Source organism: Anoplophora glabripennis, unplaced genomic scaffold, assembly GCF_000390285.2.
Source record: "Anoplophora glabripennis isolate ALB-LARVAE unplaced genomic scaffold, Agla_2.0 scaffold136, whole genome shotgun sequence".
NCBI lineage: Eukaryota > Metazoa > Arthropoda > Insecta > Coleoptera > Cerambycidae > Anoplophora > Anoplophora glabripennis.
In genome coordinates this window covers 525,557-542,075 of record NW_019416313.1, presented here as the reverse complement: position 1 = coordinate 542,075, position 16,519 = coordinate 525,557, and the positions used below count along the sequence as shown (strand labels likewise).

General features: G+C 34.0%; 1 protein-coding gene and 1 long non-coding RNA gene across 2 annotated transcripts; both read right to left on the bottom strand.

Annotated features, from left to right (window-relative positions):
• Positions 1 to 1,638: 1,638 nt before the first annotated feature.
• LOC108911627 lies at positions 1,639 to 2,468 on the bottom strand. The gene is made up of 3 exons (XR_001964507.2): positions 2,308 to 2,468; positions 2,072 to 2,152; positions 1,639 to 1,977 (listed from the first exon to the last, which is right to left on the bottom strand). It is a non-coding gene; the product is annotated as an uncharacterized LOC108911627 (long non-coding RNA).
• Positions 2,469 to 8,453: 5,985 nt separating this feature from the next.
• On the bottom strand, positions 8,454 to 14,803 carry LOC108911637 (myrosinase 1). The gene is made up of 7 exons (XM_018716617.1): positions 14,714 to 14,803; positions 11,823 to 12,502; positions 11,532 to 11,626; positions 9,292 to 9,588; positions 9,084 to 9,221; positions 8,920 to 9,026; positions 8,454 to 8,691 (listed from the first exon to the last, which is right to left on the bottom strand). The coding sequence occupies exons 1-7, from the start codon at positions 14,752 to 14,754 to the stop codon at positions 8,565 to 8,567; spliced, it is 1,485 nt and encodes a 494-aa protein (XP_018572133.1). The 5' UTR covers positions 14,755 to 14,803; the 3' UTR covers positions 8,454 to 8,564.
• Between the last annotated feature and the right edge of the window lie 1,716 nt (positions 14,804 to 16,519).

Here is a 16,519-nt window from a genome sequence, read left to right as displayed (position 1 = left end):
GTTGAAATACGAAGGATTTCTTCAATTGCTCGGCATGAAAAGATGACGGATAATATAAAATATCAGAACACGTACCTTTCCTGTTTTGTCCAATTGATTTATAAAACTACTCAATAATTCTTATTAATTCATGTATAAATAGTATCCTAAAAGCATTCTGCTGGGTGTGGGTATGTTTATAATACCGTACGCTTTTATCTGTATGTTCAACAGTCGTGTAAAGTTCAGGAAACGTAAGATAAAAAAATATGTTTTTTTTTCTTACTTAAAATGTGTTGTCAGTTATCTCACACCCTGAAGAACACTTTTATGAGTTGTACAGTGAAGATTTATCGTTTCTAACTTGCTTAGATTTTTTAAACAATTGGACAAAAAATTCATTGAAAATTGCACATAAAAACGCCCCCCTTAATGGGTGTATGTCTCCTCCTGATATCTCGTTCTATATTTCTCGCCGTGTAGCCATTCCTTAATATTTGTTGTTGCCGTGCATGTCGCCGTATTAAACTGTATCAATTACATTTGAATGATATAGATGATTTAAGAACGACGCTTTTGATTAAAATACCGTACAACAAAACGAAAAAAACAGAGATAAACGGCACTTATATGCCACTGTATGGAAAAGATGTTGTATGCCGACCAGAAAATTTCGAAATTTTCCGCTTTTTCTTTAAATATTCAAGTGGGAAAGGTTGCAGGCAAGTAGTAGGAATACATCACTTTGGTAAAATGCCTCAAATTGTCGCAATATTTCTAAATTTTTACACAAAAATAAATTTAACGCCAATTACTAACAAACATGTATAGTGGTAATTAAGCGCTCTGTCCTTTGATGCGATAAATATCTCATACAAATATAGCGCGTCACTGAACCGACCAGCTAACCCTAAGCGTTAATTACGGCCCCGGGCCCCCACGCATAAAGCCGGAGATTTTCTAATTATTGTGTCGTCAGGACCCGTCGGCGACCCTCCCGTGTCCGACCCGCCGCACGCCGACGCCAGCGACGTCTAAATTCGCAGATTTCACCTCCGATTACCGCAGGTCGTCAATCTTATTTAGAAGATTCAAAGTTGAACTTGGAACGACGGACGCCCACGCGGCGGAAAGCGATCGGTTAATCTGCCGGCGAGGGAAGGGGGCGAATTACAGCGGCAATGCGTGATTATAAACTTATTATCCGCACGAAGCTCGCAGAAATGCGTCGTATGGGAGAAATACGAACATTTAAACGTTTTGGCGTGCGGATTTAACGTCGGAAGACGATGTGACAGATCGTTGTTTTGGGTCTGGTGTTTCCAGTACCACGTTAAAGTTTGGTAAAAAAAAACGAATTGTTAGAAAATCTAAGATAACAGTTAATACGTTAATACATAAAATTTATTAATCAACATCATACTATTACTAATAATACTAATTTTTATAAATATTATACTAACAATGGCTACAAACTATAGACCGATAACATTAATTACTCATATGTCTAAGATATTTGAAAAAATACTAAAAGAAAGACTTATCTCATTTGTCAATAAATATAACCTGCTCTCTGATAAACAGTTTGGTTTCAAACAAAAAACTTCAACACAAGATGCACTTCTAGCTCTCAGTTCAAAATTTTACTCTGCTTTGGATGAAAGTAAACCTGCTTTGTGTGTGTTCCTGGATCTTTCGAAGGCATTTGACACGGTCAGCCACCATCTACTCTTACAGTCGCTAGAGGACTGTGGAATTAGAAATAATTGTTTAAAATTATTTGAAAGTTACATATCAAATAGACATCAGTGCGTAAGAGTGAATGGTGCGTTGAGTAGTCCAATGCTGGTAGACTATGGGGTTCCACAGGGTACTGTTTTGGGTCCCATACTTTTCTCCTTATATATAAATGACTTGTTTTCGATTCCAAGTAAAGGAGAGATCATTGGATATGCAGATGACACTGCCATATTCTATAAATCGGAGTCATGGGATGAGCTGAAAGAAATTGTTGAAACTGATTTGGTATTTATGAAGAACTGGTTTGATTATAAGCTCTTAACGATTAACTTTGAAAAAACGAATTATTTACCTTTTAGTTGCACTAAGGTCAATTTACCTCCTTTTGACTGTATAAGGATGAATACGGAAGCTACGTCATATACCATCTTACCTAAAAATGAAATCAAATATTTGGGAGTATATATAGACATCCACTTAAGATGGGATATACACATTAACTATGTTTTAAAGAAACTTCAGTTCATACTATACAAATTTAAATATTTAAAAAATATTCTCAGTATTCAGCAGCTTATAATTCTTTACCATGCTCTTGTCGAAAGTCATCTAAATTATGGAATACTGGGTTGGGGCGGATTAACAAAAAGTTATTTAACTCCTTTAAATATTATACAAAAAAGATTTTTGAAAGTAATACTTTCCAAAGATACGAAATTTCCGTCGGACGCTCTATATATAGAAGCGAAAGTCTTTGATGTAAGACAATTATACTTTTATAACTTAAATGTTAAATATCATGGAATTAAATCTGTAGACAGTTTACCAACACATAAATATGTCACTAGACAGAAAGATAAATATAATATTCCTTTTAGGGCAAAAACAATTGGGCAGAGATCATTTGCCTTTATGGCTCCAAAGGTATATAATACTGTTCCGAAACTAATTCAAAATATAAGGAATATTCATTCTTTTAAAAGAAACTTGAAAACCTATATGCTATCGAGTCCCAGAAAAACATTTGATGACCTCTTTGATTAAAAAAAAAAATGTGCGCAATAATTAAATTAAGGTGTCGTTTGTTTGTGTAATTAGATTTATCATTGAATTATAATTGTTCGTATGTGTAATTTAGGATTTTTTGTGTTATACTTTGTTATATTTTATTGTGTTTAATGTAATTTATGTGCTCGAAACAAGTGTTAATTCACTTTTCGAATAACCTTTATTTACCTACGATAGTTCTTAATTCCACTTTTAAGTGTATACATAAGATTTTATTTGTTTTTATATCCGTTTACTTGTATATACGCACCTTTACATGGTTGTAAATAAGTAGGATAAATAAATATTATTATTATTATTATTATTATTAATGGGAAACTGAAATTAGAATTTGCGAAAATAAATTGGGAGCAAATATTTTGTTATGGTGAAGTTATGTGATTTTTTTTATGTGTTTATATGAGCGCCAAATTAATTTTAAATTTAGTTTTAGTGAAACCTGTAATTTTGATTTTTATTGTAGTGTTGGTTGTATACCTTTGCCCTGCTAGCTTTAGACCCTGCTCAGTAGTCGGTTCAACTCAAACTATTATTCTTCCAGAAACCATGCAAACTAACAACAATAGATGTTTAAATTAATTTATTAATATTTATCTGGTATATCAATATTTCAAATTAGAAATGTCACACAAATTATCAAATATTTTGAAGTTCTTACAATGTTTTGACCACTTAAAACAAGAATTTATTTCGATCTGGTTAAATTACTGTATTACTGGTTGCTTTTTGGATGTAATTTATATTTTCTCGTGTAATTTCTTGTTTTAATATGTTCCTCCTTATATCTAATCTTACTATCTACAAATTTAAATAATTGGCCAAAAATTTTTATGATGCTTGATATATCACGGACTTAAATTTGTTTCAAATGATTGATTTTGAATTTATCAAGATTTTCAAACGAATTTTACTGTTAATTTGTGCACAAACTGTATACGACAATTAAAAAGGTACCTTTTCTTTTATATACGGATTATTTGTTTATTTCCTTTCCTTTCCGGTTTCAGTAGTTGTTTGGACACTATCTGCTATACCGTTTTCTGAGGAATTTCCTGGGACCTGCCACTGATGCTGCTACTCTGGCCTCTTATTTATCTGGTTTCCTGGACCTCGCCTGTGATTGTATTTCTTTCTCTCGGCTGCTGGCTTTCCGCTTTCTCTCTGCTGTTTTCTTTCTGCTGCTTCGACTTGTATTCCGGGTTCTTTTAATATCTTTCTATAATATTTGACGTTTCTCCCAAAATTTTTTGTAACTAATCAATAATTATTTTTCTTTTCTCACTACCTTGATTTTGGTTTTTCCCCTGTTAAGGTCTTTTCACATATCTGATTCTGCTTTCTTTTTACTTGCCGTTTTTTTCTTTTTCACTCACCTCACTTCACTTAATCTTTGCACTTATGCCTTATTATAGTTTCTTAACAATCTCATTTACATTCTACTTCAAAATATTTCTCATTCTCTACTCTTATGTTACTTTTCTATTTACTACTTGATGCCATGTGAATCCCACTTTAATTTTTGATATTTCTTTGACATATTGATTTATTGATATACAACTTTTTCTTTGATCCTTAATATCTTTTCCTAATTAGTATTATACCATATATTATAACTATTTATAAACACTCTAACATTTTAACTTTTATTAGATATCGGTGACTTATGAATTTGAATTATTTTTATTTAATTTTTTTTTAACAATTTCTTGGCATATGCTTTATCTGAACAAATTTATAATTAATTTTCTATTTGATTTTGAAATTTATCCTATTCTAATAAACCGATGATTCCTACTACTCATTCAATACTAACATTAAAATTTTTTTATCAAATATTTTCTTAATTTTATAATAACCATTTCAAACCATTATATTTACTGCTTTGTCTTTCAAATAGACATTTGATTTACATTTTGATTTGTTCTCTCATATCTGATTTCATTTCAATATATTGAACATGTAAATATTGCAACAAATAAAAGGTCTAGCAGGATAAGATAAGGTCAGCGGCCCCAGAAGGGTATTTTAAAAATTACTTGTGTGGTAACATTGGCGAGATATAAATCTACCATTGACACAAATTCAGCCTCGCATCTCGCTGCGTTCTTGTGATAACTGATCAAATAGACGCTAAAGCGGGTATTCTTCAAAACTGTTTTTTTCGAAAACTATTGCATCTGCCCTAATGAAACAAAAACTGTTCGTTAGACAATACATTAGTCTACATTATATATTTTTTATGGAATTTTATGGCATAAAAATGGTAGGTAAACAAAATACAATGCACACACGCGCTGGAAAGAAAATTTTCATTTGTTTATGTCAAAATCAAAGTCTTCCTTATATTTTCAACTACTTCCTAATTTATTTTGAGTAACAAACAGATGATAATGGTGTCACAAATGGGAAGTCATTAGTACCTAAGATGCTCATAAGAAGTTTTAATTTTTTTTTATAGTGTTGCACCCATTTTATATTATGCATTATTATGCTCTTTTTAGTAGTAATACTAGACATTGTAAGCTACATTATATATTTTTTCTGTGATTGTACCTCTGCGTGAACTAAGAATAAAATCTTGAAACAACTTTTTTTATTTTTTTTAATAGTAAATAAGACAGAATAAGACGAAGTAAAAACATTTCTCTTTACTTATCCTTTTGCCTTCTGGCGTTTCATTTCGCTATGATGATCGAGAGTCGTGAGATCCTACATATCGTTGGGGAGAATTATTTGCTAAACTGCTTTTGCTTATTTAAAAGCACTATTAAAATTTATTTAGGATTCACTAAACTGTCTTCTTTGCTTTGAAGCGAATATAACCCGTCCAACCACGTGTTGAGATAGACCGTGCAAAAAAATATCGTTTTCTAGTGCCAATATCTGAAGGAACGGTATTTTTTTTATAGTGTGGAATTGATTAATGTTTCAGCTTATGGTACGGTACAGGAAAACTTTTACAGTGGTTTGGTGAAATATGTAATCATTTGGCCGTTGAAAAATATTATTGCACCCCATCATGAACCATTCATTCACCGATGAGCTCATAAAAAGCGTGAATAATGACCCCTTCCCGCAACAAACCTCCTTTTTTCCTAGCCAACTACGATTAATTATAGGCCTTGTCCATAGTCTTTCATTAACAATAAGAAACCAGACTGCTGACGTGGATGAGAGGGGGGGAAGGGGCGAAAACTTGTGCGTGGTGCATGCAATAAGATATAAGTGACAGGTGACTGGTCGCGTGTGACCCCGAGGGCCCCCGCTGAGTGGGAACGGCGGTGGAGAGAAAGATGACGAGCCCCAGGACTAGATCTTTAGGCCGCGTTGTGGTCTGATTGGTAGCTTAACGTTTTTGTCGAAGTCGTTCAGCCTGATTTAATGATTTTCAAGGTTCGTTTCTGCCGTTTTTGTCTGATTGTGTGCGAAAGAGATAGAGTTATAGTGTGCGATAGAGATATAGTGACTTTGTCCTCATAGAGGGCTTTTCTCTCTCTCTGTATCTCTCTCTTTGCTGTCTTCAGGAGTCTCTGGGGCTTCATTGATTGATGATTTGTTGTTTTTTTTTTAGTAAATTTCGTATCAACCACTCCTTGAGGTTCCAACAATTTTATTGTAGCGGTACGCTACAATTACCTTTAGTACCTGCCCCAATAAATATATTTTGTTTTCTGGGAATTTACCATATAAATTATACTTTGAATTATCCGAGATTATCCCAAATAAATGTATTTAGCAAATGATATTAGAATAAGTAGGCTGTAAACATAAATTAGTTGTTGTTTATTAGGGTACATAAGCACAAACCGAGTAGCGGACCCAGATAAGTGTTAATTGGGATAGGGTAATAAAAGTAGGTACCTGGGTACAAGGATAGAACCGAAAACATTTCGAGGCACGAATCAGAAGTCTTGAAGCCTAGTTCCTGCTCGGCTGTGTCTCGTGTTACCAGCGAAATTATTAGAATAAAGTTTTCCATGATACTTAGAGTTTTTGTCCTCACTTGAAGACCAAACCACTATATTATTAAATACAAAATTAAGGTACTATTTTTAAGGAAATTTTACATTTTTTAATATTTTTGAAATAAATAATGAATTAGGTAAATTCTAACTTGATTTATTTTATTTAACATTTAGGCGATAAGCTATAATGTCTGTGGTTTTGGGTCTCTGTTTCTTGAAGAAACACTTCACAAGATACCTCTGAGGAATTTTGCCATCAAACGTAGGTGACTAATGATGACTATGTTTAAGCACAAGCCTCTATTTGACTCAAACTAACGTTGTTCTACTGACCGGCAAGGCAAATGAGGCAAATTAAGTGTTTGTGATAAAAAAAAACTGGGAAAATGTGGTAAGGGTAACCAACTTAAAACTATCATGGGAGTTTATTTCTCTATATCGTTTAGTTTACATATTAGTCAGTGTCCATTCTTCAACTTAATGAGTAAATAAAGTCGTAAAAAGTTGTTTACGACTTATACTATCTATTGAAAAGCAGAATTTAACAAAATTCTTAAGTATAAAAAACCTCATTCTAAATATTTAAATTTCGTTTTATTGATACGTCATGGCTGTAATAGAACGTGCCATAATCCATAAATAATAAGTACTAATTAACTAATTGATTAACGGTACCGTGTGATATTATTTGGCACGCTATATGCCCCTGTTTCCAATTTAATTGAATAAATAAAAAAAGACCTATATCTATATAAACAAAACAAGGAGGCAGTGCCTTTTCAGGTTTTAACGCTAACTAATCAGAATCTTGTGAAATAGAGTGCCATGTGATTTAATTTGACTGGAAAAACTGCCTGTTTTTTCGGAGATCTCTCCTGAATTCGACACCTCGTTTCGACACGCCCATTTCTTGGTTCCAGACGTTTATGTTCTTATCTTACTGGCGGGAACCCTGAATATCAGGACGCTTCGGCATAACTATGCCATGTTAATCTTATTGACTGATTTTTATATTTATATAAATAATTCTATGATTAACTGGACTTACAAGAAACCCTAGCCTTCCTCTAGTGACACCGTGTAGCAATACGGAACGGATTAGTCAATCTCATTTAATCTATTCTTATAGCTTGGAAAATCCGCCTAAAAACCAGCTATTTGACCTATTATTATATTCCTGACAACATTCTAACAACTTTAAATATCTTGGAATTCCTACGTATTCTTTCGAATGCATTTCGCGCGTTATTAGAAATATAAATTTTTCTCTTTATACCAGATGCTCAACACATGGCCCCGACAGTCTAAGTGAACTTGTTCAAAAATACTGTTAAATTTCATGAAGCCTTCACCGAAGGACGGCCTTGTGGCGACGCTGCCTTCTTGAAACCCTTAACCTTTCGATAAATTAGTGTTGACTAAAATATTTTACTTTTTGGCACATCCGTTCCGAGAACTAATAATTAAATTACCACGCGTCTCGGCTTTCGTAACAATATTATTATTATACCAATCAATGGATATCCACGACCTGGTTTACATGGGGTAACAGGTTGTATGAAACCGTAATAACATGCGCTTTCCAGTTCTGTGGAACGAGCTCGGTAAACTATTAAAATTATTAAACAGCAAATTGTATCTTGTCGAAACATAGCCGTATCATAAGTTGCCTTTGTTCGGTTTTCAAGAAAAATAAATAGGTGTTTGCAATGTACTCTTTATTTTATATTTAAAACAGTACTGAATAGACTGTGATTTTTTAATAAATTGTAGTGAAAACGCATGTTTAAATAAATCGAAAACATCTACATTTTATTCGGTACAAGTGTCTACCAAACATCTGGTTTTGACCATGTTGGTGAACCAGCCTGCAGATTTTCTTGGAATCCTTGTTCTTTCTGGATCCGTGAAGTTGACGTAGTGCATGCCCAAAAATATACTGCAACAAAATTGTGCATACTTAAGTGTTACTACAATGTTATCAGAATATTTCCGCAAAATGTTTAATTTTCATGAAAGAAATTATATATTAAGAACATTGCAAAATGTTTCCAAAATATGAAAGCAAATATTCAATTTAATATGTGCGACTTGACACTCCGTCAAGGTCAAAACGGATTGGATGTTGATTCTAATATTATTTTAAATGTACGTTACCGTTACTTACCCGTATCCACTGGTCCATTCCCAATCATCGATAATACTCCAAGCGGTGTAGGTCGACAAGTTGACTCCATCTTCATAGATGGCGTCTAAGCAGGCGCTCAGATATCCCTTTAAGCAAACAAAAAAGAAGTTGCAGAAAAAACATATAAGTGCTTAAAAATGTACCTGGTAGTACGATATCCTGTGATCATCTTCAATTATTCCAGTAGTATCAGAAAGACCATTTTCTGTGATGACAATTTCAACATCACCATAAGTCTTCTTCAGCCACACAAGAAGGTGTCGCAAACCCCACGGAACAACCTACGTGTTAAAATAACGTTTTCCATAAACTTTATTATTTTTTTGCTACCATTTTTTTAAAGAAACTTACACTAAACCAATCACCAGCTCCATTAGGCCATTCTGGCTTCCCCCAGGTCGAGACGCTGATGTCCTTCCAATAAGCTGGATCGCCAATTGGTGCGTCTGCCGTGGCGTTAACCATTTTGGTAGCGTAATGGTTCAATCCCAGGTAATCATAGGTACCTTTGACATAAGCGATTTCCTCGTCGGTAAAGGCGGGGAGGCGGGAAGTGGCGAATCCTTCCAATTCACTACGTTGTGCGATTCTGTCTATAACCACCTGCGGCCAGTTTCCGATGAAGATCGGGTTGGCGTAAAGGCCGAACTGAAAATTTGCCGTATACCGTCAGAACTTTACATCTTATGATTTGTAGTTTAGTAACGTCACTATTAGTGATTTAGTCTGTTAGTTCTGTCACGTTTGTGATTGGTCGTACTTTTCTACGTATTGTTATTGTTTTTGTACTTGCATGACCACAGTCCTCTTTTTCCTTTTAAAATTGTGTTGTAGGCACGTTAGAATGATATGGCTTAATTGGCTTAAAAATAAAAATGGATAAACCAAAAAATTTCAAAGTTTTCAACATTTTATATATTGGAAATAAAGACCTAAAAGTATTGTTTTTATGAAAAAGTTACACAGAAGAAACTCACTAGGTTACCTTTCGATAACATCACCAACATCATTATCAACTAATTATTTCTTCTTGCTTTTAGGGCGGTAAATGTCAATTGGAGATCCTTAAAAGATCATCAGCTTCAATTTCATATAAAAAATAACTGGGCAGCTTCAAAACCAAAAAAGTAGGGTCAACTTAATGTTTAATGTTTTTATAATTATGATTTTGTTAGAAACCACTTTAGAAATATTATTATTATTAAGAACTTTTAAGAGCTGAAGCAAATGCCTGTCGATAAGAAAAATACAATAAAAAGAGAAAAATAAGAAACAAAAATTAATGACACGAATTCAAACAGTAAAAAAAATAAAATATGCATGCATATTCTAGAAAAATATTATCCTATTTGGGGATTGAGGTGACTATCGAGTCTGTTCTTGAAGGAATTAAGAGATGGTGCCGAAACCACATAATCTGGTAGGGAGTTCCACAGGTCGAAAATTCTATTGGGTAAGAAATGATGTCTGTTGCGGGTGTGGAAGTTTTCTTTCTTAAGTATGAAGGAGTTACCTCTAAGACGAGAATTAGTGTTTAGTTGAAACATCATTTCTGGGCAGTGTAATTCACCAAGAAATATTCTATAAGTTGTTATGAGTACGTCGCACTTCCAATGATTGAAGACGTTCTTCATATGTAAGGTATTTAAAACCGACTGGGAGTTTTGTAGCACGCCTTTGAACATCTTCCAATCTTGCAATGTCCTGCTTTAATAACGGAGACCATATGGCTACGGCAAATTCTATCTGAGGGCGAATATAGGATTTATATAACTTGAAAAACATGCTGATGGTGAGGGCACAGAAAGATTTTTTAATTATGAAAATTAATTGATTGCACTTGTTCACAACTTTCGTAACATGTGCACTCCAGGAAAGCGACTCTTTTATAACAACGCCGAGATCATTTTGATGTGTCACGCTTGGTAGTTCGATTCCATTAATGTTATATGCTACTCTAGGATTGGTTTTGGACATTCAGAACACCAATTCATAATCATATCAAAATCCTCTTGTAGAAGCGAAGAAGGTGAGTAAAACAATTTAAGGTCATCTGTATAAGATAACACTTGAGACCTGCAGTTATTGGAAACTGTCAGCAACACGAACCGTAAATTGGCGATCCTCTAGAAAATACTTGATCCAGTTTAAAAGTTAGCCACGGACACCGAAGTGGTTCAGTTTATTCAATAGACGGGAGTGCGGCACTTAATCAAAGGCTCGAGAAAAATCTAAGTATAGAACATCTAAGGTTTGTCCGTTGTCTGCAGAGAGAGTCCAGGAATTAATAGCTTGCAGTAAATTCGACACAACCGAACGACTAAATGTTATAAAGCTTAACAAAGGTAAGGCGAGACTGAAATACAATTTACTAAGTTTTACCACAGGCAGTCTTTGCCATTTTGTTATTGCAAATAGCAATATTTAAAAGTAAGTTCTTGTAATTGCTAAAAAAAGTTTTAGCAACGTTGTAAAGAAAAGGTGTCGTAAGACAAGTTTACAAACAAGCTTGTCAGATTAACGATTCCTTGCAAACCCGTCGTTAAGGCTTTTACAACGTTACGGTTTTATTTGTAAAATAAGTCTCTTACACCGAATTGAAGGGCTCTTTCCGCTGCTTCTTGATTTTCTGCACTGTCACTACCAGGTTCAGACCATGACGTGTCGATGACCATAGTAACTCTTCCTACAAACATCAAATTGCAAAAATTTAATAAAACTGCAGATAATTTTGGTATTCACATCTAGATGTTCTTTGTCTTTTCATTTGTTGCAATTAGAAAAAGACAAAACACGTCCAAAACATCTAGAACTAGATGTTAATACTGAACTTTCCCTTTACCAGAAACAGAACGAACGGTAAAAATTGAACTGAAACCTACCTTGATTGGTGGCCCTAAATTCGTTGTCGTAGATGTGATAAGCCTTGGCATGCGCCATAATCAAATTTTTGGAGCAGATGTACTCCCCAATCCCATCGGAAACGACACCAGGGGCATAATATCCAGAGCCATATCCCGCCTGACATACCTGTTTCGGTTCGTTGATGGTGATCCACATCTTCACGTCATCCTTAAAGAGTTCGAAGCACACCCTTGCGTATTCCGCGAAGAGATCCGCCACAGTTTCATTCAACCAACCTCCGAGCTCATCCTCCAACGCTTGAGGAAGATCCCAGTGGTAAAGTGTCACCATGGGCTCCACGTTGACAGCTTTCAGTTCGGCGAACAAATTCTTGTAGTACTGCACTCCGGCCTGGTTTATCTTGTCGGGGTATCCCGTGGGTAAGATTCTGGTCCAGGCGATGGACAGACGGTAGTAGTCCAGTCCCATGGCTTTCACCATTGCCACGTCTTCCTTGTACTTGTGGTAGGAATCGCAAGCGATATCGGGAGTGGAGTGGTCACCGATCTTCTCTGGATGAGTGTGGGCGAAATGGTCCCAGATGCTTTCAGTTTTACCGTCTTCGAGCCAGCCTCCTTCGATCTGGGTGGCAGCATTGGCGACGGCGAACTTGAAGCTTTTGGGGAAGTACCGGGAATTGATCTCGTCGTCTGCGAATCTAAAATACAATTGGATATTAATAAAGCTTATACGTAAAGAATACGCGGCGGGATTACACAGACCCACAAAAAAAAGTGGCAGGTCTGAAAGACAAGACCATGGTATGTATATGGTTTTGGGGTCGCTGAATCCAAATCCGGTGTCCGTTTGACGCGATTAGGTCTGGTTTAAGATCAGTTCAAGGTCAAATGTAGAAAATCAATTGTCAACAAACTAAACCTATGTATCTATACGTTTTTGGGGTCGCTGAATCCGAATCCGGTGTCCGTTTGACGCGATTAGCTCTGGTTTAAGGTCAGTTCAAGGTCAAATGTAGAAAATCAATTGTCAACAAACTAAACTTACGTATCTACACGTTTTTGGAGTCGGCGAATCCGAATCCGGTGTTCGTTTGAATCGATCAAATCTGGTTTAAGTTCAGTTCAAGGTTAAATGTAAAGCCATTTATGTTCGTATTTGATCCCATGTAAGACTATCCTCAAAATATGGCACTCTTGTTTCAATGTGCGTTAGGTTTATAAGATCCATGTTTGAAGTGATTTATTCAACAATATCATTGTAGTAACCTAAGGAAATTCGTCATGTTAGAAAAATATTCCTTATTTCTGAACTGATAGTAAAAAGCTTTCACTTTTCCGGCTTCCGTATTTCTTAGTCATGATATTAGGAAATCCATTTTCTGCCAGGCCTAAATCTCGAACATCATTTACTTTTTTTTGTGATATGTTCCTGTCTTGTTAACAACGTGATATGGAATATATTCGTCATCACTAGTATCACTAGCAATATCAGTGATAGTTTCATTGCCACCCAAATTTCTCCCTTCTTTAATATCTTGGTGAAACCTTTCTATCTGCTCAGACCCAATCAAATTTTTCACTTAGGTTTAAAACCAAAATATTTATATAACTATCTTTCGTATGTTGATTGATCTATTTCTATTAGAAAGTATTTAATAGACCTGATCGCTTCAAACGGACATCAGATTCGGATTCAACGACCTCCAAAACGTATAGATATGTAAGTTTACTTTGTTTTCAATTGATTCTCCACATTTCACCTTGAACTGACCTCAACCCAGATCTGATTGAGTCAAACGGACATCAGATTCGGATTCGGCGACCCCAAAAACTTATAGATGTACTTTATTGGCAATTGATTCTCTATATTTGACCTTGAACTGAACTTAAACCAGATCTGATCGAGTCAAACGGACACCGGATTCGGATTCAGCAACTCCAAAAACCTGTACATACGTAGGTTTACTTTGTTGACAATTGATTTTCTACGTCTGACCTTGAACTGACCTTAAAACTGATCATTAGTACAGTACATATTGTGTTGTATAAATTAAGTAAATAGGTACTAATAATTATATTTCTCGCTGATATTTTTTTCCAAAAATGAATCATAAAGTTTCACTTTTATATTTTTTTAAACTTAATTAATTAGTACACACAAAATATTTTTTACTCTCCCTTGTTCACGATAAAATATCAGAAAAAATCTTTTAGCAAAGTGTACAAAGCAAGCATACATATTTGGACATTGCTGAAATGTCTCTTGTTTCGGAGACCTTGGAAATAAAACTGTTTCGGATATTTTACTTAACTAAAGTATATTTAGTAATACATTGACAATCTTAGTGACTACTTTATAAGGAAGATCGTAAGTATGTACTTATTTTGAACACAATCATTGGTTTTTATACTGCCCTAGGTTAAATTATCATTAAGTGTTGATGACCGGTGATTCGGTACGGTCCAAAAAATTCCAAATCCTAATCCTCTTAATTGTACCAATAATAATAAATGTATTCTAATATATTAATAGGGTTATAATTTGAACCAGGATAAACCCGGACCCTTCAATTATCCGTCAATTTAAAATGTAATTATATTTTGGATTCAGGATATTCTTAGACTATTTCCTTTATTGCTTAATTATTTAGGTAAATCAAAATACATATGGTTTATAAGTAAAAATAAATGTTACGACGTAACAATTGCTAAAAAAGTTTTTAGTAAAGTCTTAACTTTATAAAGGAACATTGTATCAAGATTATCGCCAAGTTAACAACAAATTTGCCAAATTATACCAGTTATAACTTTATTGTAAATTTCTTGAAGACTTTTACAACTTTACAGTTTTAATTTAAATTATTGGCAATGTTGGCAAAGAAGCATGTATTAAAAAATGTTGGACTTACCCCAGAGATATCAGGGACAAAACGAAAACAAATACCTTCATGATTGCTGAAGGTTATTATTACGAACTACTCGAATTATTTTATTTCCAATCTTTTATGCTATTTACTTATCTAAACATATCACTAGTTCATTTACATTTTGGAAATACAGTGTGTTCCCGAATGGGTTACCGCATTCCTGTAAACTTTTTTATTGTCGATTTTTCAAAAAAAAAGTTATTCTTTATTAAAAGTTTTGCTTATCTTGAGAAGCCATGGGCAGTAATCAAATGTGTAATAAAATAATACAGGTCATCCAAAAAATGTCATAATGTGAAACTTTTCCTAAGTAAAGTACATTTAATTTTTAATTTTTTTTTATTTAATTTTTGGCTGACTTTTTCTCGGAATATCAACAATAAAAATGTTTACAAGGGTACGCTGCCCCATCCGGAGACACACTGTATATTTGATGTAGTTAAAAATATATATATTTATGGAAATACAGCTACAAGTATTACATTTTTGTAGATATATCGTACTTAATATATTTTTACACACATTTCGTTTACATACACTTGATAAATAACTCAAGGAGGATCATTCATTCATTTCGTGAATTTACTAAATCAGAGTATGAAACTGCAACTTGAGAAATAAAAAATTATATACAGGCTGTTCCGAAGCGAATGAACCATAAATCAAGGATAGCCGAATTGGACAAAGGTAAATCGATTTAGATCAAGTTGCCTTGGTTCAATTTAGCTCCATTAAAAAGATACGAGACTATTAAAAATCTTTTAAAATTTCATTTCTTAAGATACCTCGTATATCGAATTTTATAGAAAAATCTTAAGAAGTCACGAAGTTATGTTTAAATAATGAAGTAGGAAACATTTTATTGAAGAAGCAATTTTGTGTATTGTGTCAAAATGTTTTATTCTCCAAAATGTCTGAACTTAAAAAAATATTCTAAAAAATTGCACAGAATCTTGCAAATCTTTTTTAAGACTGACGTTTTATAGACAAGAAATCGCACTTTTAGTAAAACAATGACAGACATAGAACAAAAAACTCCATCTAAAATAAAAAGAAAGATCACGGAAAACATGGGCACCCATATAAACATCTGAATGTACCTTTCCTGTTTTGTCGAGAATTTCTGTATATCACGTACTTTGTACTCTATTGATTTTTCTGGTTATTGATAAGGTAATATCAATAATAGTAATATTTATAGTACGTTTTTTTGCATATCTTGGAAAACACTCCAATTTCATGATCAGCTGTAATATAAGTATAATTATAAGTGTTTGTTAGTGCTCAAATAACAAGTGGGATGATAAATGTATCGGTGAGGAATGTAACAGCAAATTTTCCAGTGAATATGTTGGTTATGTAACATTTAACACTTGTCTTGTGCATATAAAACTCTCTACTTAAGTTCTAAAGTACTATAGTGACTAAAATTCCAAATATGTAATCTGTAGGTAACGGCATTTTTTGGACCTGTTTCAAATTCATATGGGATTAAAGATAGCAGCAAAACCAAAATATTATATACAGGGTGGCCAAAACGAAACAATTTTCAAGAAACAGTGAACGTAGCCAATAAAAAACGAGAAATTTAAAAACTTATTAGTTAATGAAGCTAGTGAAGTTGCAGTTTTGGGACAAGTTCATCTTGATCCTACATTAAGTACGAGGCAGCTGGCATCTGTGACTGGGATCAATCGAACTAGCATGCAAACCATTTTGAAGAAGAATAAATTCCTTCCATACAAAATACATTTAGTCCAGGAACATCATGAGGATGATTATGACCGC

Excerpts from the sequence above, each read along its gene's own strand:
- LOC108911637 (XM_018716617.1), bottom strand. The coding sequence starts at position 14,754 with ATGAAGGTATTTGTTTTCGTTTTGTCCCTGATATCTCTGGG. Across the intron at positions 12,503-14,713 it reads TTGTCCCTGATATCTCTGGG|ATTCGCAGACGACGAGATCA; the intron begins GTAAGTCCAACA and ends ATTGTATTTTAG. Across the intron at positions 9,027-9,083 it reads ACAGGATATCGTACTACCAG|GGATATCTGAGCGCCTGCTT; the intron begins GTACATTTTTAA and ends GTTTGCTTAAAG.